This window comes from Castor canadensis, chromosome 8, assembly GCF_047511655.1.
Source record: "Castor canadensis chromosome 8, mCasCan1.hap1v2, whole genome shotgun sequence".
Lineage (NCBI taxonomy): Eukaryota > Metazoa > Chordata > Mammalia > Rodentia > Castoridae > Castor > Castor canadensis.
The window spans coordinates 136,722,887-136,749,392 of NC_133393.1; the positions used below are offsets into that span (position 1 = coordinate 136,722,887).

The window sequence follows — 26,506 nt, forward strand, 5'->3', positions numbered from 1 at the left end:
TATACTTGTGACCATCAGAAGGAGCTAGTGCTACAGAGATTTTCTCAGGGTTTAAAAATAGTGACATAAAGACAGATGAAAAATATTACTTTAAGGGAGCCAGTACATAGAGTAAGAGAAATTCTAAATCAAATAAAATGAAAGCAAATATAATTGATTAGAGAAAGATAAAGACAGAAAACAAAAATAGCATATCCAGGTATGCTATCATATACACAAGTTATAATCCAATTTTTCACCATTATTTTTATATTGGTATGTATTAGATTGTACATAGTAAAGGGTTTCATCATGACATTTCCATTCATGAATATCACCATGATTTTTTAAAGAATTACTGATTTGTCTATCAGACATCAATAATCATTAATATTCTATTTCATGGTTGAATCTCTTAATCCCTAAGAACTTTTTATTTTTTTGTAAAACAGGATATCAGATTTTTTCTCAAATATATTATTAAATTACTTATTTAATTAATGTAAATTAGAGAATGAAGCACTTACAACTTATAATTTGTTATGCAAGCAAATACATCAAAAATTATGTGTAAGTGTTCATAATAATCACTCTAAGCATAAGTAATGGATCTACCATTTAGATAATATACAGATGCTTAGAGGTAATTATAGTATTTTTAGGAACAAACTAAAACTTAAAATTGCCTTGTATAAAGGCAATTTTATTTTATAACTTTTGTTATATCCACAGTTTTAGCTGAGGTTTTAATTAATAAGTACAAGCTTAAATATGGGACTGCCTATAGCTATAGGAAAATTTTCTATGAATTATTACTATTATAAAAATCAACAGGTATCCAGAGAAAAATTATAATAAAATTTAATAAAATTATTAAAATTATAAAATATTATAGAGCTATTTCTTGTTAGTTGTTTACAAAAGTTGTTTTCTCTACTTCTCCAGCACTTAGCTAGAAATAAAGGTGGCCTATATTTCTTAGTATTGCTTGTAGGGCAGCAACATGACTACATAACTGAGTACCATTCATGTAATATGAGTGGCAACGTTCACTATTTCTAGCACATCTCCTAAAACTAATATAATAACTACATATATACATAGATACATAAATATATACATATGCCATTATGTTTATCCTTTTCCACCTTTTGACAAATGCCAAGTGACTTTAGAAGCCTGTACTCAAGATGGCAGAGGCACTTGGATAGGAATCCAGACTCCTGAATTCCTATCTGCTAAGATAGATGCCTAGTTTGGACTTCAAATGAGTGCAAAATAAACTTCCATTATATATAACCTTTTGTCTGATTTTTATTTTTTAAAACATCTAGCATTCCTGAAATAATATAGTTTATTATTATGTGACTAATATGTACTCATGAGTATTCCTGATTTGCCTTGTTAATCTATTGGCTTAAAATTTTTAATATCCTCAAAACTCAATACAAATGTATTAACTTCAAATTAAGAAATATTTTAAAAAGCTGAGTGTTCGTGGTTTGCACCTATAATCCTAGCTACTTGGGAGGCTGAGACTGGGAGAATTGCAATCCGAGCCCAACCAGGGCAAGAAGTTGTGAGACCCTATCTCAACCAATAACTGGGCTACACAGTTAGCCCAGTAGCTAATCCAATAGGTACACAGGAGGTTGAGATCAGGAGGATCATGGTTCCAGGCCAGCCTGGGCAAAAATCTGTGCATGACCCCTTCTCAATGGAAAAAAACTGGGTTTAGTAGCGTGCACCTGTCATCCCAGCTGCCTCAGGAAGAGTAAAAACAGGAGGATAGTAGTCCAAGCCAGCCTAGACAAAAAGCGATACCTTATCTCCAAAAAGAGATAACATCTACAGCAAAAAAAAGGCTGGAGGCATGGCTCAAGCGGTACAGCACCTGCCTAACAAGCCCTAACCCCAAGTTCGAATCCCAGTACTGCAAAACAAGAAAAACAAGTATTTTAATGGTCACAGTAATCTACATTTTCAATAAATTTTCCTTCAAAGTTTATCCTTTTCTTAACCCCAACAGATCTAAACTTTAATATTTAACTAACATAATTAATCCTATTAGTGCCTTCTCTAACTAGATATAATTGTCTAAGAAATTTAATTATATTCCTTAAAAAGAAAAGATAATAGCACTCAATAAAACAAACAAAAAATAACAAAAACCAGAACCAGTTTTAACATATTCCCATAAATCATCTCATAAGTATAAAAATGCTTCCAGAAAACATTTGAATCAGGCATGGTGGTACATGTCTGTACTCCCAGCACTTAAGAGGATTGTGAGTTTGAGGCCACCCCAGGCTACATAGCAAGTTGAGTTCAAGGCCAGTCTGGGCTACATGGTAAGACCCTGTCTCAAAAAACAAACATAAAAAACAAAGTAACATTAGAATAATCTTAAAAGAGTTAAGAATGGTCCCACCAGCATAGCTCTCATTCAGTAAGAATGAATGTGCAGTCATTCAGAAGAAAAGAATAGCAGAAAACCACCCCAGGCAAGATTATGAAACAGTTTTTTCTCATTTTCTGGTCAAGCTGTGCTCACTTTTTAAACATTCCTCCACTTATTCATTCTTTTGTTCATCAATTCATTAAATGTGTACTGCTCTCCTTTCATATTACAGGCACTATACTATAATCTACGATTACAAAGATGAAAGCGATATATAATGCCCTTGGGAAGTTCATAGTCTAGTATATCCAAAAACAACAAAATTTACAATTACTTACTATAGCTATAATCATAGTACGTACAGCCACAAAGCACCAGTGTGCTGTATCAGAAAATGCACTAGAGGAGTATCAAATCCAGACTGGGAAGGGGATTTAAAGATGGATGAAAATTAGGAAGAAGATACATCAAAATCAGGTTGTGATGGGTGAGGAAAATTAAAAACAGTAAGATTGGTGTAGGGTAGAGGAGACCAAGAATCTCAGGTATGGTTACATGCTAAAAAAAACAAGTGAGAGACAGCATGGTTAATTCATAGAAGTACTGATTGGGGGAATAATGAAAGATGGAAACACAGAACTAGACAGGAGCCAGTTCATGAGGTGCCCTCATTTTTCCTATTTGATAATCAGATCTCAATTTTTCATGTCCCTCTCACACTTTCATGTCCCTCCTTTCCACTTTCACTAGTTAAAATATACCTATTGCTTTTTTATAAAACACTTTTATTAAACAACTACTATATGTCAGGCAAGATACCAGATCCTGAATATATAAAAATGAATAGTTCTTCTTCCTCATTTTCCATAACACTTTATACCATCACTTACTGGACTATTTTGTAATATACTTTATCAATCTGTATTTTTGTTACTTAGCAATATATCAGCTTTCTCTTCCAAACTCCAAGCTCCTAAGAAGAAAAATACCTCATTCATTTTTTTTTATCAACCCTAAAACATAAGCTGTACTACACTGTAGAGATACAATGAATGTTTACTGAGTAGATTAACTGAAGAAATGCAAAAAAATGGAGCAGCTTTTAAAAAAAGACAATCAGTTTCAGTTTTTAATATATGGTGAGACTTTTTAAATAAATGAAATACTGTGTGTATTTTACATTTTTCAGAATATTTACCCTAATTTATAGATAAGTATGAATATTTTCCTACTATAGTTACCCTTTAAAATTATACCATCATATATACAACCACAATTCTGAAAATTTAATGGCATTGGAATGTTACTAAAAATATGCCTAGAATTCCTTTTTATAAACAAAAATATTTATTGAACATTTACTATTTGCAAAGTGCTAGGTCAAATACTATGTGAAATGCCTATTGTTTATGCTTCATTACATGACATATAGTATTGTTTCTGTAATAAATATGATATGTCAAATTTTTATCCTTAATTTTAAGTCCTGTCAGGTCCTGTAGCAAGAGAACAATGTCATCCAACATCTTATACTTTGAAACAAAGACTGCTTTGCTGTTAATTTGTGTGATTGCATAGCATACAAATTATAAATTGAGCTAAAGTTCAGTGTTGGGGCTTTTTTCACATGAGATATTATACTTTTTAATTCTGGAATCTTCATTTAATTTTTTTAATAGTTCCAATTTCTCTTCTGAGTTCTCCATCTGTTCAAAAAAAAAATGGATCTGAACTAGAATAAGTAAGGAGGTTACTATATAAAGACTTGAATGATACCTTGGAAGATGACAGGACTTTCCACAGGAAAGATGAAAGAATGAAACAATGAGCAAAGACACAAAAGAAGAAATGCCTATATTTAGGCAGATGACAAAAAATAAGGTATTAGTAGTGGGAAGAGGGAGATGAGAAAAATATCACCAGATAAGAAGGGGCAGAAACAGAATGGAAATCAGAACATTCCTGAAATCCAAGTAGAATGTGGCTATTACATAGCAGTCAAGGAAGGTGCTCATCTATTTTTGACCGTAAGTGAGGTAATGTAACTCCCTTTCGAAAAGCTCATCTGGCAGTGTATGAATCAAAACGAAGAAAGTTGCTTGCAGAGAAAGGAATAAACACTGGTTTAGCACCTTCCAGTTGTACACAGACTGCTAAAAACCCCTATATATTCTCACATACACCCAAGTACTGCTTATTGATGGGAATACTCTCTGTAAAAGGCATTATTTGGCAGCTTTGTTATGCAAGCATCATAGAGTATACTTACACAAATTCAGATGGCTATGACTAGGAGATATATGTAATCTTTTTTTCCTTTTTCTTTGTGGTACTGGGGACTGAAACCAGAGTTTCATGCATGCTAGGCAAGTGTTCTGCCACTTGAACCATGTCTGCAGTCATTTTATATTTTGCTGTTGACATAGGGTCTCACCTGCCTTGAACTTGTGATCCTCTTGCCTCCACCTCCCAAGTAGCTAGGATTACAGGTCTATACCAAGTTCTGGGGTGTTTTAGTCTTAAAATATATGAAGAGGGACCAGCAAAGGAGACTGAAAAGGAGTAGTCAGGGAAGTAAGAAGAAAACTAGGAGAGTATGGTATTCAGGAGTTCAAGTGAAAAAAAGCATGTGCCAAGAAGGATAGCATGTTCAACATTTTCAAATGCTCCTCAAAACACAAGTAAATACAGATTAAGATTAGATTATTGGAATTAGCAATATGGAAGTCAATGGAGATCTCAACAGGGCATACTGGGTTCACATGGAGAAGAATGCTTGAGAGAATGGGAAAATGGAGAGGAAAACACTAGAAGCTAGGGTTTTACAGTATAAATGAGCAAAGAAATAAAGCAATTCTTAGAAGGTGAAGCGTACTCAAGCAGAAACAGGCTAAACAAAGGGAAACACTAATAGGCCAAGGGAATGAAAGGGGAGACAATTCAACATAATGCCAAAACTTTTGTCCTGGAAGAATGAAGTAACTATTCTATTTATGAAAGAAAAATGGAAAACAGGAACATAGATCTGAGTATATTTCAACAGGCTGGGTATGAAGTGATAGTAGGATATTTGGGAAAGGGGTCTTTAGGCAATTGAAATAACAGAACTAGGGAACACAGACAAGCTGATGATAGAATCACAGATTTGGAACAAAATAACCTTGACATGGTATCTGAACACACAAAGAAGTTTTCTCTATATAGAAAAGAATGGAGGATTCCAAGATGGCGGCTAGAGGTAGGAAGCAGAAAGCGACCCTCCTATAGTGAAATCTTGGAGAGACGCTGGAGACACACTTTGCAGGCATAATCACTGAGAAAAGGCATAACTTTGACCCCTCCACATCTCCAGCTGGTGCAGAGAATCTCCACTCCACGTTAAACGGAGAAACGAGGAGGGCCCCCGGGGCCGCCAGTGGCCAGCGCCCAGCACCCATACGGCGTGGGAAGCCACAGACCAGCTTACTGCTGATTAGTACACTAACACTCCCTGTTTATACCTTTGAAACTCTCTTGTCTGATACCTTGTTCTGCTTTCTCCCTCTTGTCTGTATATTTGTTTTCCCCTTTTCTTTAACTTCTTGCTTTCCATCTCAGCTTACTCTTCCATTCTCAATATTACCATTGTTATTATTACAAGCTAGAAAATACTTAATTACACACAGTACAGGGACAGTAACAACACCAAGGACAATGACGGGAAGACAGAATAAACAGGGAAACCAGTTTCCCCACAGCAAAACATTAGTACAGGAACCAGAGGGGAATGAAGAGAACAGAAACTCAGATCCAGACTCCAACAAAATGAAGATAAACTATGCCAAAGGACCCAATGAAGCCCACAAGAATAATTTAGAAGAAGACATACTACAGGTACTCAATGAGAATTTTATAGAGATGATACTGGATAGGGTCAACCAAAATGTACAGGAGACACTCAAGAAATTCCAAGACAACAAAAATAGACAATTTGAAAAAGCAAAAGAAGAAATAAAGGAAACCATAGAAGCACTGTATAAACACCAAAGTGAAAGAGAGAACACGATGAATAAACAGATAAATGAACTCAGGACTAAAATAGACAACATTAAAGAGGAAAACAGTCAGGATATGGAAAACCTCAGAAAAAAAGTATAAAACAGAACTGCAAAACAAAACGGAAGGCCAATCCAGCAGAATAGAACAAACAGAAGACAGAATCTCAGAACTTGAAGATGAAATGGTAATGAAAGGAAAAACCAAAGAACTATTAATTAAACAACTCAAGACCTGTGAAAAGAAAATGCAAGAACTCACCGATTCCATCAAAAGACCAAACTTGAGAATCATGGGCATCGAAGAAGGAGAAGAGGTGCAAGCGAAGGGAATGTGTAATCTATTCAACAAAATAATAACGGAAAATTTCCCAAATCTAGAGAAAGATATTCCCATACAGATGCAAGAGGCCTCCAAGACACCAAACAGACCAGATCAAAATACAACTACTCCATGACATATCATCATTAAAACAACAAGTTCAGAAACTAAGGAAAGAATATTGAAGGCTGTAAGAGAGAAAAAACAAGTAACATACAAAGGTAAACCCATCAAAATCACAGCAGACTTCTCAACAGAAACATTAAAAGCAAGAAGAGCGTGGGGTGAGATCTTCTGGGCACTGAATGAAAATAACTTCAACCCCAGGATACTCTACCCAGCAAAGCTATCATTCAAAATAGATGAAGCAATAAAAGTCTTCCATGATAAGCAGAAACTAAAACAATATGTGACCACAAAGCCACCATTACAAAAGATTCTGCAAGGGATCCTGCACACAGAAAGTGACACCCAACTTAACCATGAAAAGGCAGGCAGCACCAAACCACAGGATAAGAAAAAGCAAGACAGTAGAGAGTAACATCAAGTTAGGTACACACAATCAAACCTTCAAATAACTAAGACAACTAAATGGCAGGAATCACTACATACCTATCAGTACTAATACTTAATGTTAATGGACTTAATTCACCCATCAAAAGACACCGTTTGACAAAATGGATTAAAAAAGAAGATCCAACAATTTGTTGCTTACAGGAGACTCATCTCACTGACAGAAATAAGCATACGCTTAGGATGAAAGACTGGAAGAAGATTTACCAAGCCAATGGCCCCCGAAAACAAGCAGGAGTAGCAATACTTATCTCTGACAAAGTAGACTTCAAACCTACATTGATCAAACAAGATAAAGAAGGACATTCCTTACTAATAAAAGGGGAAATAGACCAAAAGGAAATAATAATCATCAATCTGTACGCACCCAATGTCAACGCACCCAATTTCGTCAAACATACCCTGAAAGACCTAAAAGCATATATAAACGCCAACACAGTGGTTGTGGGAGACTTCAGCACTCCATTATCATCAATAGATAGGTCATCCAAACAAAAACTCAATAAAGAAATCCAAGATCTAAAATATGCAATAGATCAAGTGGACCTAGTAGATGTCTACAGAACATTTCATCCAACCTCTACACAATATACATTCTTCTCAGCAGCCCATGGAACCTTCTCCAAAATAGATCATATCCTAGGGCACAAAGCAAGCCTCAGCAAATATAAGAAAATAGAAATAATACTGTACATACTATCTGACCACAATGCAGTAAAAGTAGAACTCAACAACAAAAGTAAAGACAAAAAACATGCAAACAGCTGGAAACTAAATAACTCGTTACTTAATAAAGAGTGGATCATCGATGCAATAAAAGAGGAAATTAAAAAGTTCCTGGAAGTCAATGAAAATGAAAACACAACCTACCGGAACCTATGGGACACAGCTAAGGCAGTCTTGAGAGGAAAGTTTATAGCCATGAGTGCATATATTAAAAGATTGAAAGATCCCAAATCAATGACCTAATGATACATCTCAAACTCCTAGAAAAACAAGAACAAGCAAATCCCAAAACAAATAGAAGGAGAGAAATAATAAAAATAAGAGCTGAAATCAACGAAATAGAAACCAAAAAAACCATACAAAGAATTAATGAAACAAAAAGTTGGTTCTTTGAAAAAATAAACAAGATCGATAGACCCCTGGCAAACCTGACTAAAATGAGGAGAGAAAAAACCCAAATTAGTAGAATTAGGAATGCAAAAGGGGAGATAACAACAAACACCATGGAAGTCCAGGAAATCATCAGAGACTACTTTGAAAAATAAATTTGAAAATCTTAAAGAAATGGACAGATTTCTAGATACATATGATCATCCAAAACTGAACCAAGAGGAAATTAATCACCTGAATAGACCTATAACACAAAATGAAATTGAAGCAGCAATCAAGAGTCTCCCCAAAAAGAAAAGTCCAGGACCTGATGGATTCTCTGCTGAATTCTATCAGACCTTTAAAGAAGAACTGATACCAACCCTCCTTAAACTGTTCCATGAAATAGAAAGGGAAGGAAAACTGCCAAACACATTTTATGAAGCCACTATTACACTTATCCCAAAACCAGGCAAAGACACCTCCAAAAAGGAGAACTACAGGCCAATCTCCTTAATGAACATTGATGCAAAAATCCTCAACAAAATAATGGCAAACCGAATTCAGCAACACATCAAAAAGATTATTCACCACGACCAGGTAGGCTTCATCCCAGGGATGCAGGGGTGGTTCAACATACGAAAATCAATAAACGTAATAAACCACATTAACAGAAGCAAAGACAAAAACCACTTGATCATCTCAATAGATGCAGAAAAAGCCTTTGATAAGATCCAACATCATTTCATGATAAAAGCTCTAAGAAAACTAGGAATAGAAGGAAAGTTCCTCAACATTATAAAAGCTATATATGACAAACCTACAGCCAGCATTATACTTAACGGAGAAAAATTAAAACCATTCCCTCTAAAATCAGGAACCAGACAAGGATGCCCACTATCTCCACTCCTATTCAACATAGTACTGGAATTCCTAGCCAGAGCAATTAGGCAAGAAGAAGGAATAAAAGGAATACAAATAGGTAAAGAAACTGTCAAAATATCCCTATTTGCAGACGACATGATCCTATACCTTAAAGACCCAAAAAACTCTACTCAGAAGCTTCTAGACATCATCAATAGCTATAGCAAGGTAGCAGGATATAAAATCAACATAGAAAAATCATTAGCATTTCTATACACTAACAATGAGCAAACGGAAAAAGAATGTATGAAAACAATTCCATTTACAATAGCCTCAAAAAAAATCAAATCCCTAGGTGTAAACCTAACAAAAGATGTGAAAGACCTCTACAAGGAAAACTATACACTTCTGAAGAAAGAGATTGAGGAAGACTATAGAAAGTGGAGAGATCTCCCATGCTCATGGATTGGTAGAATCAACATAGTAAAAATGTCAATACTCCCCAAAGTAATCTAGATGTTTAATGCAATTCCCATCAAAATTCCAATGACATTCATCAAAGAGATTGAAAAATCTACTGTTAAATTTATATGGAAACACAAGAGGCCACGAATAGCCAAGGCAATACTCAGTCAAAAGAACAATGCAGGAGGTATCACAATACCTGACTTCAAACTATATTACAAAGCAATAACAATAAAAACAGCATGGTACTGGCACAAAAACAGACATGAAGACCAGTGGAACAGAATAGAAGATCCAGATATGAAGCCACACAACTATAAGCAACTTATCTTTGACAAAGGAGCTAAAAGTATACGATGGAGAAATAGCAGCCTCTTCAACAAAAACTGCTGGGAAAACTGGTTAGCAGTCTGCAAAAAACTGAAACTAGATCCATGTATATCACCCTATACCAAGATTAACTCAAAATGGATCAAGGATCTTAATATCAGACCCCAAACTCTTAAGTTGATACAAGAAAGAGTAGGAAATACTCTGGAGTTAGTAGGTATAGGTAAGAACTTTCTCAATGAAACCCCAGCAGCACAGCAACTAAGAGATAGCATAGATAAATGGGACCTCATAAAACTAAAAAGCTTCTGTTCATCAAAAGAAATGGTCCCTAAACTGAAAAGAACACCCACAGAGTGGGAGAAAATATTTGCCAACTATACATCAGACAAAGGACTGATAACCAGAATATACAGGGAACTTAAAAAACTAAATTCCTCCAAAACTAATGAACCAATAAAGAAATGGGCATGTGAACTAAATAGAACTTTCTCAAAAGAAGAAATTCAAATGGCCAAAAAACACATGAAAAAATGCTCACCATCTCTAGCAATAAAGGAAATGCAAATTAAAACCATGCTAAGATTCCACCTCACCCCTGTTAGAACAGCTATCATCAGCAACACCACCAACAACAGGTGTTGGCGAGGATGCAGGGAAAAAGGAACCCTCTTACACTGTTCGTGGGAATGTAGACTAGTACAATCACTCTGGAAAAAAATCTGGAGGCTACTTAAAAAGCTGGACATTGATCTACCATTTGATCCAGCAATACCACTCTTGGGGATATACCCAAAAGACTGTTACTCCAGAGGCACCTGCACATCCATGTTTATCGCGGCACTATTCACAATAGCCAAGTTATGGAAACAGCCAAGATGTCCCACCACTGACGAATGGATTAAGAAAATGTGGTATCTATACACAATGTAATTTTATGCAGCCAGGAAGAAGAACGAAATGTTATCATTCGCTGGTAAATGGATGGAATTGGAGAACATCATCTGAGTGAGGTTAGCCTGGCTCAAAAAACCAAAAATCGTATGTTCTCCCTCATATGTGGACATTAGATCAAGGGCAAACACAACAAGGGGATTGGACTATGAGCACATGATAAAAGCGAGAGCACACAAGGGAGGGGTGAGGATAGGTAAGACACCTAAAAAACTAGCTAGCATTTGTTGCCCTTAACGCAGAGAAACTAAAGCAGATACCTTAAAGCAACTGAGGCCAATAGGAAAAGGGGAACAGGTACTAGAGAAAAGGTTAGATCAAAAAGAATTAACCTAGAAGATAACACCCACGCACAGGAAATCAATGTGAGTCAATGCCCTGTATAGCTATCCTTATCTCAACCAGCAAAAACCCTTGTTCCTTCCTATTATTGCTTATACTCTCTCTACAACAAAATTAGAAATAAGGGCAAAATAGTTTCTGCTGGGTATTGAGAGGGGGGGAGAGGGAGGGGGCGGAGTGGGTGGTGAGGGAGGGGGTGGGGGCAGTGGGGAGAAATGAACCAAGCCTTGTATGCACATATGAATAATAAAAGAAAAATGAAAAAAAAAAAAAGAAAAGAATGTTCAAGAAAAAAAGAAAGCCACCAAGGCACTGTGAGAAAAATGGATCCGTTAAGGAAAAAGACAGACAATATGAAGGGGGTCGCCTGGGAGACACAAGAGGAGTCAACAAGAAGTGTATTTGGGAAATCTCTCCTGATTACCCAAATCTAAGTTCAAAACCTTTCCTATGTGTTTAAAAATACCTGTATATCCCCTACCACAGTGCTAATTTCACTATTTCATAATTGCCTATGTCCTTGTCTATACTGACAAATGAAAAATGACAGCGAGGACAATATTAGTTTGGTTTTGTCAACTATTGTATACATCTCAGAACACTGAACTTGACATACACAGTAAACATATAAGAAATAACTATTGAGAATATTAAATATCATGCAAACATCTGATGTTAAAATAAAGTTGATAGAGAATTTAGAAGAGATGGAAACATTCCAATTTTGTTCCCATAAATCAGATCATATTATCTTTCTGCTTAAAAATATTTGGTTAATGGTTAGCAGTCTGCAAAAAACTGAAACTAGATCCATGTATATCACCCTATACCAAGATTAACTCAAAATGGATCAAGGATCTTAATATCAGACCCCAAACTCTTAAGTTGATACAGAAAAGAGTAGGAAATACTCTGGAGTGAGTAGGTATAGGTAAGAACTTTCTCAATGAAACCCCAGCAGCACAGCAACTAAGAGATAGTATAGATAAATGGGACCTCATAAAACTAAAAAGCTTCTGTTCATCAAAAGAAATGGTCTCTAAACTGAAGAGAACACCCACAGAATAGGAGAAAATATTTGCCAGCTACACATCAGACAAAGGACTGATAACCAGAATATATAGGGAACTTAAAAAACTAAATTCTCCTAAAGCTAATGAACCAATAAAGAAATGGGCAAGTGAACTAAACAGAACTTTCTCAAAAGAAGAAATTCAAATGGCCAAAAAACACATGAAAAAATGCTCACCATCTCTAGCAATAAAGGAAATGCAAATTAAAACCACACTAAGATTCCACCTCACCCCTGTTACAATAGCCATCATCAGCAACACCACCAACAACAGGTGTTGGCGAGGATGTGGGGAAAAAGGAACCCTCTTACACTGTTGGTGGGAATGTAGACTAGTACAACCACTCTGGAAAAAAATTTGGAGGCTACTTAAAAAGCTGGACATTGATCTACCATTTGATCCAGCAATACCACTCTTGGGGATATACCCAAAAGACTGTTACTCCAGAGGCACCTGAACATCCATGTTTATCGCGGCACTATTCACAATAGCCAAGTTATGGAAACAGCCAAGATGCCCCACCACTGACGAATGGATTAAGAAAATGTGGTATCTATACACAATGTAATTTTATGCAGCCAGGAAGAAGAACGAAATGTTATCACTCGCTGGTAAATGGATGGAATTGGAGAACATCATTCTGAGTGAGGTTAGCCTGGCCCAAAAGACCAAAAATCGTATGTTCTCCCTCATATGTGGACATTAGATCAAGGGCAAACACAACAAGGGGATTGGACTATGAGCACATGATAAAAGCGAGAGCACACAAGGGAGGGGTGAGGATAGGTAAGACACCTAAAAACTAGCTAGCATTTGTTGCCCTTAACACAGAGAAACTAAAGCAGATACCTTAAAGCAACTGAGGCCAATAGGAAAAGGGGAACAGGTACCAGAGAAAAGGTTAGCTCAAAAAGAATTAACCTAGAAGGTAACACCCACGCACAGGAAATCAATGTGAGTCAATGCCCTGTATAGCTATCCTTATCTCAACCAGCAAAAACCCTTGTTCCTTCCTATTATTGCTTATACTCTCTCTACAACAAAATTAGAAATAAGGGCAAAATAGTTTCTGCTGGGTATTGAGAGGGGGGGAGAGGGAGGGGGGCGGAGTGGGTAGTAAGGGAGGAGGTGGGAGCAGGGGGGAGAAATGAACCAAGCCTTGTATGCACATATGAATAATAAAAGAGAAAAAAATTTGGTTAATAAGGGAAAATCATACCAGTCTCCATAATCTACAAAATCCTCTACAATATGGCTTTCTGATGTCATTCTGCTCTACTCTCCACCTCACTCACTAAGCTCAGCCTACCCCATTGGCCCTTCTTGTACCTGAACATACTAAGTTCTTTTCTTTTCTTTTATTTTTTTACTCAGGAAAGAATATTTCCTTCTATCTATTCCCAAGCTGCTCTTCCTGGTACTTCATATGACTGGGTCAGTTCCCTCTGCTAATAGTTTGGATCTGGAATGTCTACAAAAGGCATATGTATCAAAGGCTTGCTTCCCTAGCCTGTGGTGCTATTGAAAGCTGGTGTAACCTTTAAGAGGTAGGAACTAGTAAAAGGAAGTTAGGTCATCAGACGCATGCCCTTGGAGGAGATATTGGGACCCTGGCCTCTTTATGTCATTTTCCTCTCCATAAGGTGTCATAAGCACCTTCTTCTATCACATGGTCCCACCACGATGGATGCCTCACCACAGGCTCAAAGGTAATGGGGCCAATCAACCATGGACTGAAACCTCTAAAGTGGTGAGCCAAAACAAACATTTCCTCATTAAAAACTGATTCTTTCTAGTATTTTGTCACAGTGATGGAAAGCTGACCAACATATCCTCCTTCAGATTACAGTTTATACATCCCTCCTGGGAGAGGCTTTCTCTAGCCACTGTATTACACTCAGATCGTAATCTCTAGCCCCAATTACACTCCACCTCCAGTTACTCTATCTCATCACCATATGAGTCAGAATCTCTCAGATATACAAACATTGTGACACTGCTGTAACTGGAGACTATCAGATTCTTCAGTGTTCACTGTTGGATTTTCAACAAGAAAATGTCACCTGTTTCAAAAGATAAGATAATATGAGGGACTTCTTAAGACAAAGGACAAAGATAATACTATACTATGTCTCTCCTTTTCCTCTACTCTTCCTTCCTGACTACACACACACACATACACAGAAACACACAAACATCCTTGTATATTGCATGTTGGTTATATATTCTATTGGGATGATGGTGACACCAGTAGAAAGACACTTAAATTATTGTGAAATACCTGCTATCTGTGAACATCTCTTTTCCTGCAACCGCTATGGAAAGTGGTATAGGTTCCTCAAAAAAACTAAAAACAGTGGGTGTTGACTGGTGGAATGGCTCAAGTGGTAGAGCACCTGCCTTCTAAAAATAGACCTACCATATGATCTAGCAATGCCACTTCTGGGCATATACCTGAAGGAATGAAAGTGAGGATACAACAGAGCCACTTAAAACCCATTTTTATTACAGCACTATTCACAATACCCAAGATTCGGAAATAGCCCAGATGCCCTACACTGATGAATGGATTAAGAAAATGTGGTATATATACAATGGAGTATTATGTAGCCATAAAGAAGAATGAAATTATGTTGCTTGCAGGTAAATGATGGAACTGGAGAACATTATGTTAAGCGAAGCAGGCTCAAAAGAACAAAGAATACATGCGTTCCCTCATATGTGGAAGCTAAACCTAAAAACCTAAAAGATAAATGTACACATAAATATATATATATAATTTTATATACATACATATATGTATGTATATATAGAGAGAGAACATGATTATAATGGCAGGTCTATCTGAGAGGGACTATAGGGAAGTGGGAGAGGAAAAGAGAATGATAGAGAGTGAATAATATAGAAATACATTGCATCTGTGTATGAAGATGATATAATGAAATGCACTAAAAGCTGTTGAGAAATAGGAGAGCAGGGTGATAGAAAGTAAGTTACAGAGGGGGGGGGGGTCAATCTGATTAAAGTACAATCCATGCATGTGTGAGATACCTCAGTGAAACTCCCTTGAACAATGAGTATACACTTAAAAAATGAAAGACAGGAAGGTAAAATGGGTCCTGTCTGGGGGTGGGGAATCAGTGGGAGAGGGGAGGGTAAAGGAGGGTGAATATGGTCAATGTATTTTGTACACATGTGTGAAAACAGAACATTGAAATTCTTCTAGGAAGCAGTGAGGAAGATGAGGGAGAATTATGGAGAAAATGAATCTAATCAGGATACATTGTATATGTAAATGTCACAATGAAACCCCCGTACCACTAATATATGCTAATAAAAGTGTAAAAAGAGAATAAAAATAGTTCTATTCCAGAAAAAATAAAAATATTATGCTGTAGCTGGAGATGCAGCCTAGTAGCAGAAAGTGTGCTTAGCAATACCTGAAGTCCTTGATTCAATCGAAAGGGGAAAAGGGAGAGAAGGAGGGAGGGAAGGAGGGAAGGAGAGAGGAAGTAAAGACTATCATGCTATCCAATTGACTTTACCTTAATTTATGTTGCCCAGGACCTTGAGGGTCTTTGCTATGAGATGAGAGAGCAAGATAGAATGAATGAGAAGATAGTAATATCAAATTTTAAGAGTAGCTGAATGACCAATTCATTAATTTAAAAAAAATTGTTGAGCACTTACTATATGATAAGTGTTGACTTGGAATACACAATAAAAATTAAAACATTTTTCCTTGATTCACAATGTCATTCCTGTAGAGGTTTATTTCAATGTGGATGGAGCAGGAAAGAGCAGGTGTGGGCAGGAGGTGTGACAGATTGTGAGGGAGAAGACAGAACTTGAAGGAATGAGATCAGTAAATGTAATCTTCATGTCTAAAGAGCTACCAATGAAACTATAATGATGATAATACATTTTTTTGAATACTATTTTATACTTCATTTAATACTTTAACACAACTTGTTTAATTTCAGATATAAAAGAATTATTAAAAGGAAAGTTATTTTGCCTAGTGACCAATCACACTTGTATCCACAGGAGCAGAAAAAGAAAGCTAAGGTAAATTAGGATCAGATCATCCTGAATCAGAAGTCCACAGATCTGTGGAGTCCGGGTGGGGAGAAGAAAGTGAGAACCAGTAGCTGACTGTCTAAGAAATCAGCATCTTAAAAATGTTCTAGTGCAATGTGTGCAAAACTACTTTTGGCAGAAGAATAACCTTCAGAGTTTACTTAAAATAATCTACCCCTAGACACTCTGATTCAGTAGGCTGAGGTGAGAAAGGCTTTTTAAAGACACTATTCCAAAGTGGGAGAATGAGCAGGTAATAAGGAAGAAAAGTATACTTTAGTAGGACAAATGAGAAGACAAAAATGGGAAAGTCAGCTATAATTATAAGATAAATCTTTTGGTAATACATAAAAAATATATTTAAACGACTGAATCAGACAAATAACAATTAATAATCTGTCATCTGTTTAATGTGTGGGAAGCAACATATTACATACTCCCAATTCTTTACCTTTATCTTCACAACAGTCCTGCAAGGTATTGTTATTATTATTATTAATTACTATTATTCTTATTATCATCCTCAGGTAAGAAATCTAAAGATCAGGGAAGTTTTAACCTAAGGAAAACTGGGATTCAAACACAAGTCTGTTTGAGCTCAGATTCCTGTTCTCTGCACTACAATGCAATTCCAGGTTATAAACATATGTTGCTGTGGAAATGAGTACAAATCTTTAATGCAGGGACTCAGTGAGGATGACAATTATTATGATACTAATGACACTTTAAATATTTAAGAAAGTGGAACCAGACTAAGTAAGAGTGAAATTATAGAACCAAAGGTGAGAAGGAATTATTCTTCAAGGCTGGAATACACTTATTTCTGCAACAAAGAATGAATTACAGGAAAACATATAACATGTCAACGTTTATTGTGTTTATTCTGGGAGTAGGCTGTGTCCAATTTACTGATAATTACTGTTCACAGGTTCATTTTCTTTGTTCATTTTAGAGCTTTTCCTTTACTGTCAAATTCATTTGTTTGATTACTCATTTTTTCTCTAAATGAAGATTTAACTTCTCATTTTTAATTATTTGATAGAACAGACTGGCAGCTATCCACTAAAGGAAACCATTGTAAAAATGCAAGCAATAAAACTTTTTGAGCTTTTAAAAGTATCTGTGGTAGAAATAAGAATTCTGGCAAAGCAAAGTGAAAATGATGGTAATTTTTAAAAGTCTAAGCCTGAGATTGAAGCAGACCACACAGTGCCTTTTCCATCTACTGTTACTGACTTTGATTCTCTCAGAGATAATCCCATTTCTTCAGGTGTTAGACACTGAATGAATTCCAATAATCTTTAGTTATGGACCAAATGGCCATGATAAAATAGAAGCATGAGAAATCTCAGCAATCATTTCAGAGTCACTAGTCCACTATTCTATTAGAATTAACTTACTCTTCAAGGTGAAAAGTATTTCCCTGGACACAGAGGTAAGTGATGAACACCACTGAGATGTCTCTTGAAGCTCAGGCTTTATCCTTTGGCATCAGGCAGCAAGATTGGAACCTTTTATAATGGCAGTCTGCCCAAGGCCTTCATGCCAAAACGGAACTAAGAATTCCCTAATGTGCACCTTGAAGCAGAATTACAAATTAAAGATGCATTATGGAAGTGAACAAAGTAAATGTGAAAAGTAGCTTAAAGTGAACAAAAATTAGCTTTCTCATTACCCAGAAAGTGAGGCTAAAAGAAAGCTGATTTATTAACAAACTTTCAAGAAAACACTACAATTAGTGTAAAGTACTGATTCTCAGGGCAACCATAATAACTGAGTTCTTCTATTAGGAAGTTTAAGTTCAAGTTAAAGATAATAAAGGGATCAGAAAGAAAGCTGGGTGTGGTGTCTCATGCCTATAGTCCCAGCACCTGGGAGGCTAAGGCAGGAGAACCTTAAGTTTGAGGCCAGGGCTACACAGAGAGTGACTGAGTGAGTGAGTGAGTAGTGAGAGAGTGACAGAAAGACACAGAAAGAGGTGGATACAGAGAGAAAGATATCAGAAAGAAAAAAGTGTAAAAGCAAAAAAATTGGCTGATGTTATTTTAAGAAAATATACACAGTAATACTACCAATCAGCTGGTTCATTATGGTGTACCAGATATATACACAGAATGACATATGGTACACACGAATCATTAAAATTAGAGAAAAAACAGGATGTTGTTAATGCCCATTTTCCATATGATTAGCTGAAAAAAATCTGCCTTAAAAATAGTCTTTCTTAATTACACAGGAAAGATAACAGGAAGGAATTCAAAATTTATCAAGGATATTAAAATTCATAATGCAAATAATTACACATACTTTCCTATTTTCTTATAGTAACTTCCTTTATATATGTTGTCAGGAATCAAACATAGCTTTTATAAATAAGACTTCTTTGTTATCACTTATACATTATTATATAGGAGAAATGTGACTTGACTTAAGATACTAGCGATTTTATGTTTTGAGGAAGTCAGTGATACAGTTTAACTGGTTATTTCATTTTGTCTTCAAAAAGAACTGGTGAAGCATTCATTATTTGAAAACTTAACCAGTCAGAATAATTCCATCTTAGAGCTCTTCTCAAAAGTCTGCACCAAAATGCAGGCATCAAACAGTCTTCTTCCTGCCTATTCCCTGAAATATCAATTCAATAAATGTTTATTAAACATGTGAGGAACTAAAAGAAAGATATACAAATAAACATGTATTTAGATCAATGTTTCCCTGTCATCAAGGAACTTATGAGCAAATCACAAAAAGAAGATTCATGAATAAGTAACACAAAGAAGATTATTGAATTTATATAACATTTATAAATATAACATGATATCTGAGCCAAATATTTAATTTAAATAGAAGGATCAAAAAAGGTATTATGAAGGATGGTTTTACAGAAGTAAAGATGGTAGGGAAGAGAAATATATATAGATGAAAAATTGTGAACACAGAAATGAGGAAGGACAAGGCATCTTGGGAGTAATCCATTTCACTGGAACATATTTGTGTAAGACATTACTAGGAGATAAAGCTGAAAATATATGCCATGGCTAGAAATGAATGGTTTTGAATGCCTCTGTTACAGTTTGTATTTAATCTTTGCAGTGAGGACCAGCACTAAGTTGGTGGTGTGATCAGAACTGCACTTACAGCAGTTGGTAATAGCTTACAATAAACTGGTGTAGATGAAGAGAAGAGATTAAAGGCAGGCGGGTGGGTAAGAGGCTGCTGCAATAACTGAAGTAAGGTATCATAATTGAGAGTCTGGGATCATTAAAATGGCAGTAATGATGAAAAGATAGGGTAAGTCAATCAAAGATATTAAGAAAAGGCAGGGCGACTTAATAGTTAGGATCATGAACTTGTAATACACTAAGTCAAAAGTTTTTGCTAACTACCCTCCAATTACATCCCTCCTATCTTGTATTTATACTGCTGAATTTTGTAATCTAAATATGGGATTTTATATTAACTCCATTGAATTCTGTGTTGTTTCTTTGGCCAAAAATGTCAGTCTATTGAGCTAATCTTTCAAAGAAGTTCGATCATTGCATTTTTGCTATTTCTAAGATGTGGAAATCTGGTAACGATAGATATCTTTTCAAGGTTAAAATAATCATTAAAACTAATCCAAAAACCAAATATTTGACAGGTCACTAGAGAAATTCCTTCTACACTAACATTGAATAACTATCCAACAGTCTGAAGAAAGTTGGACAAAGTCTATGAAACATAAAAATCAAGATGGCATATCTTTAGCAGCAAAAAAAAAAAATAGCTCTTTTCTATGGCTGAAATAAAACCATAGTAAACATTTTTTAACTGATGAAGAAACTAAGTTTGGAAACACCAAGTAATTTTCAAAGGTCACCTTGCTGGTAAGTAGAACAGGCTTGTGAAGCCAACTCTGTCTAACTCACAATCTCAATGCCCGAAACTGCTAGACTGCTATCTCCCTACGAAAGGTGGCTGAGATTCTGTGTTCAGTAGGACAAACCTCTCCTTGAACTCTGACATTCATCTCCAAATAATTAAACATGCTTTCCCCTTATAATGATTTATGTACAAGAATATTTGTACTTTTACTTGCAGTGTTTGCCTTCTTATGCATTTATTCATTCAATGAACCTTTACTGAGAGGTCACTACATGCAAGGCACTGTGCTAGGCAGGATGCAATTACAGAGATCAATCAAATACATATCCTACCGCCAAGGAGTCTATAACAAGTAACAGGCAAATGTATACTTACGAGACAAGGTAGAAGAAGATGGGCCATGAAAGGTAAAAGCAATTGTGTTAGGAGTTCAGAAGAATGATTCTTGTCATAGCCACTTTATCTCAAAGATCTTCCTAGATTCATTAGAGGTATAAAATTGAGGTAAAAAAATAGGGACAAAAATCTGATCATTGTGATTTTGCATTTGTGTGTGTGTGTTTATGTATGTATGCTTAATGATTTTTCAAAGTATTAATAAATACAGGCCAACAGAATCTTAGCTCTACATATTCCCTAGAAAAATGTTAGGAGGATTCAAACCTGGCTAAACACACAGTAGCCTTGAGTCACCACTTCCAAAAACTTTGTTCAACTATGTAAGATACGAACTGCTGAAGTTAGAAATTTCCTTCTCAACACTGTGTGTATTCACAATGAGATAGTAGCTACCAAGGCTTAAGATTTAGCGCCACTATTTTAAAAATCACATGTTAAAGAATTAGTTCTAATTCTTTAAGAAGACCCTCCTCTGTTTATGTTCTCTGGCTTTTAGGGGAACTGAATGAGAGAACCACAATTATGAAACTGGATATTCCTGATCACAGGCTCCTGAAGTGAGTTAGAATGAGTTTGAAAATGAAGTTTGTTTCAGAAACACTAATTAGGTTTTAGACAACCTAATTTGACTCACTGACCTTTATGACTTGATGATTTTGGTACCATTTGACGTAAGTACAGTCTCCAAAAGCAGCGACCCCTCCCCTGCAAAGTGCTCTCAAGGAGTTTATAGATGTTTGGTGTAAATGGAGATCTTTAAGGTGAATCTTGAAATCCTGAAATATTAAAATAAAATATCTCACCCTTACAAGATTGACATGTAATTAAAGATTTTGAGGTGGATAAGAAAATAACATGAAAGAGGTGTTTTGGCAGAGCAAAACTGCACAAAATCTGCAGGGTTTTCAAACACAAGCTTCAGTTGCTACCGGTGTCCAGGTTCTCCCTCAGGAAGAAAATGTGAAATGTAAAAAACATTTCATCCTTCAAACTGCTTATTTATTTCTTGGAGCCATATGCTAATGAAGCAATAATGCTTTTTCTATTTCAAATCTAAGAAAAATGCTAAATTTAATCTGCTCTGATGCTATTTACATTATCATCAGATTTTCTGTGGTATGGTATGTTCACATTTAAAAATTGGACATAGTTTAAACATATGGAGAAAAAAATCAAACAAGGGACTTGGGGAAAACAGATGAAGAGAATTGAAAATTTTCTTCAGGTTATCTTACATTCTTTCAAAAACCTAAATTTTTCATAGGTTGGTAAAGAATGTAAAGATATTTATATTTGTGCAAAATTTACATTCTAGATTATATAATGTCCTAACTCAACTTAGAAAATGGTTTCATATGCATATTATATGAGTATTTAAAACAGACTGACTTTTGAATTAAAATGTAAGCAAGACAAAATGTAATTTTAACTTGAGCTGGCCTTTATATTAAATGCAAAACCTTTAATTGAATATTGTCGCTCACAATACAAATTTAATTTTTAACTCAGTAATATCAGTATAATTATTTAATCACCTTACTGGTAATATTTAATAAAACCAAAGATCTCTGATTCAAAAATAAAAGTTCTTACATAAAATGGCTGGTTTTGTATTTTAAATTCCTGAATCAGACTGCCCTCTACTGGAAGAAAAAAGTCAGTGAAAGTTACACTGAACTAACAATAGCTAAAAATACTCCCAAAGTTCAAGCCACATCACATGTAAAGTACATTTATGAATAATACAGATGTTACAAAACATATTTTCCTTTCATCTTTTATCCAAATATTGTGGCATTACTTATCATGTTATAATGAATAGGCTAAATGTTTTATATAATGTGAAATTAAATTTTAACTGGACCTAAATATCATTCATAGAGCCAGAAATATGAATAATAAAAATGTATTCCCCATTTAAAATTCTGATATAATATAGAAATAATTGAAATCAATTAGGGCTATTGTCAGTATGTAGCTTGAATTTTCCTTGATAATTTGAAAGCCTCCCTGCTGAAGGAGGTTCAAATTCACATATTGAAATCCCTCCCCGTGTGATGACTGTGGCACTGGGGGACTTTGGGAGGCAATCAGGTCAGGAGGCTATCACCCTCATGAATATGGTTCGTGGCTATATAAAAAGACACCTGAGGGCTTTGTTTTTACTCTCTGTGCTCTCAGGTATGTGAGGAAACCAGGAAACAGCCCTCCCTAGTTAGTTCTCAGCTCTGCTGGCAGCCTGATCTTGGTCTTCCCATCTTCCACAACTGTGAGAAATATTCTTTAAGCTACTTGATCTAAGGGAACCTATGACATCAGTCCAAACTAAGACACTCCCTAATTCAAGAGACTCAGAAACTCCTACATTGAAGAATTGGTACAGTAGGTCAGACATTTGTGGTGTTATCAAGACCGCAGCTCTAATACTTCATCTCTGGTCTAATTACCTCATCAAGATTCTAGCAGATTTTTGGTTCCCTAGACCAACTGTGTGCCTGTTAGAATAACCTGAGAGGTTCTTAAAAAGAGCAATTCTCAGCCACGCACAGGTGACTCACGGCTATAATCCTAGCTACTTGTGAGGCTGAGATCGGGAGAATTGAGGTTTGAGGGCAGCCCATGTAAATAGTTCATGAGACCCATCTCCAAAATAACCAGAGCAAAATGGACTGGAGGTGTGACTCAAGCAGTAGAGTGCCTGCTTTGCAAATCATGAAGACCTGAGTTCAAATCCCAGTTCCACCAAAAAAAAAATGCTCAGAGCTACCCAAAATGTGATAAGGTGTCACCATGTAGCCAAACCTGGCCTCTAAGTAACCCAAGCTGGCCTCTAATTCACAATTCTTCCTACATCAGCTTCCTAAGTGTTGGGACTACAGGCATGTACCACTATGCCCAGTTCCCAACATGTGTTTGACTTGGTGTGGTACCTGAGGTATTAGTACTTATTTTTTAGAGCCTCTCCAGGTAAATCAAACATACAACCATTGAGTTTCTCCTTTAAAATACCTAACACACACCTGCCACTATTACCTTACAAAAATGTCACCTTCGTGAGAACTGCCCTACTCAACAATTTATTCTCTGCAAGTTTAAACTCCTGACTAGTTTGCAATCTACTGATCTGCCTGTGTTATTTAATGGTACTGTTGAGTGAACCTCAGACTGCCTGGGTTCAGATCCTGGCTCTGATACTTACTGTGGGAACTTGGGAAATCATCAAAGCTCTCTGTGCCTCCATTTTCTCATCTGTAAAATGGGAGAAATAATACTATCCATCTCAGAGGGTTATTATGAGTTTTCTACAATTGTTAAGCATTATCACTACTAATCCAACTTTATTTCCCACTATTTTCAAAACTAACTCTCATAGCAAACCATTTTCTTCAAATTATATACTAATTCTCACCTCTATACTTTCACTCACACTGCTTCTTCTGGCTGGAATTCTCTCATTCATTCCTTCCAAAAACAAGTGCAAGGGACATCTCGCCTTCCTCCAGGACACATTTTAATATCTCCCTCCCTCCAGGAAGACTTCGATTAATACCTATATATCTTCACTGATTTCTCCCTTTTTAAAAGTTTCTTTGACCACAAGGTAGCTTACTATAAGAAAAGTAGCTGGAAATTTAAAACATTGGCTGAGTTTGAATACTCACTATGCCACCTGCCAGGTGAATCATTTCCTAAATCTGTAACTCCACTGTTAAGATTGCTTAATAGCAACTTAAACAGAGTAGGAAATATCAAGTACCTAGTAAATGTCAACTCATCATATACACATATACATAGGTATATACATGTGTATATATATGCTTTATGTGTTAGTCTTGTCTGTACATGGTAATTGAAGGCTTCTTGGGATGGGTATTCTGAACACCTTAAAGTCAAGAACCATATTTTATATTATTGCTATAAACTTATAATTCAAAATGTGGTAACAGGCATCTATATTGTGATACAAAAGTATTTCATTAAGCTCTTTGCATAATTCAAGGAGACAATTCATACCAACACTCTGGAAAAACATTTTTGATGAATGGAAACAAATATTCAACAAAACAGAGAATGAACACAAAACACAGACTATAGAGAAGGGTCAATATAATTGGATTACTTTTTAAACATTCGATAATAAGTTTCTATCACATTCATCTTCTGAAAGGCCAGTTCCATGCTGTCTTTTATCTGCCAAAAATCCTTTAGATTTTTTTCTCATTCCCTAAAAATAAATACAAAAATTCTTAGCCTGACATTCAAAATCATCCATGGCCTTCTTCTAATTCTTCTAATCTTATCTCTAATCTTATCTCTCATTTTCCTCTTTATAAATTTTATTATTCCAAATAAATAGAACTACTTGCTCTTACCCCTATATACTGTTTGCTTGTATGCCTCATATAACCATTAATATTTTATATGGCAATAGTTTTAAAGGTCTGTCACAGGAACAAAGGGTGGTGTAGGAACATAGAGGCTAAAATATCAAGAACTTATAAATTCAATTTGTGAGCATTAACTTCTCTCTTACCACTATCACAATACAATCTTCAGTTTATAAAAACAAAAACAAAATTTGGCCATCTTTTCTTCAAAGTATGTTACCTTCTCAATGTCAAAAGTCCCTGCTATCACTTCCTAAAAGGTATAGCCTTTGTGTCATAGTCTCCAAGCAGAGTGCACAGACCCCAGGGTACACAAGATATTTATTGAGTAAAAGAAAAACAGTTAGAGATTCTATTTTGAACTTATTCTTTACTCTCCTCCACCCAAATTTCTCAAATAATAAATCTCTCAGAATTTATATATTATTAAAATGCCAGTATACAGATATACATAATTTATATGTATATTAGAGATATTTGCTCAGTATTTGTTTACTAATGGTATGTACAACAAAAAAGATTTACAAGCTACTGATACATAAAATTAGGACTTTAGGGGGAATCTGTGGGCTTAGAAGTAGACGGCAAGAAGCTGTTAGTTGAGAAAAACCTTTAGGGATGGATCTAAAACCCTGAACATCATCTCTTATTTATGTGACTTTTAAGAAGATGTTAAAATACAATTGATTTGTAATATAGAGATAGCATATACCTGTTTTAGATTTTTTTTAAAACAGGCCATTTTATCCTGACTACTATAAATATTTCATTAATATAAAATGTTCATTCTTTAAAACCTACAAGCTTTTACTTCAATGCATTGTAATTATTCATAAAGAATTGTGGGGGCAATAATGTAATGCTTTACAAAAGACCATGTGGTAAAAGAAAACTGAAGTGAAATGAGAAAAAAAGTAGGACTAGGAGGTAAGTTTAGTCATAGAACTAGATTAGCAAGTGCTATGCAGGGAAATGGTGTCATGGCTCACTAAATGGAATGAATGTCCTCAAATTAGACAGTTGCTATACTTAGAATTTTTTAAATTTTTCAATAATATGACATACTTAACACAGTCCACTCTTTTATTGGCTTCTAAGTAAAGTATAATGCTCCTCAAATAAGTTAAGTTCTAAAAGTAAGCAAAGGGTTTACCTCACAACCATGTATCTCCTTTAATACCAGCATGTGCTATAAATCCTTCTAGTACAGAACAAAAGTAAGCTTATAAATCTTAATTTTAAACTGCTTCTCTACAGCTTTTCTTGCTATTGTGTTAATGTAAAAGTCCATAATGAGAAGAACCTCTAACTCACAGAGGAGAACCCCCGAAGGATCTGCACAT

At 35.6% G+C, this 26,506-nt stretch overlaps 1 protein-coding gene across 14 annotated transcripts in view; it reads right to left on the reverse strand.

The window, feature by feature from the left end:
• Positions 1-26,506, reverse strand: part of Anks1b (ankyrin repeat and sterile alpha motif domain containing 1B) — a 1,133,346-nt gene that overhangs the window by 882,648 nt on the left and 224,192 nt on the right. For 9 of the 14 annotated variants that reach the window (XM_074084185.1, XM_074084188.1, XM_074084184.1 and 6 more), the window contains exon 9: positions 21,414-21,551. The exons of the other annotated variants lie outside the window; for them this stretch is intronic. In XM_074084185.1, the coding sequence (XP_073940286.1) occupies positions 21,414-21,551 (138 nt within the window). The remainder of the gene's footprint in view (positions 1-21,413; positions 21,552-26,506) is intronic. 14 annotated transcript variants of the gene reach the window in all.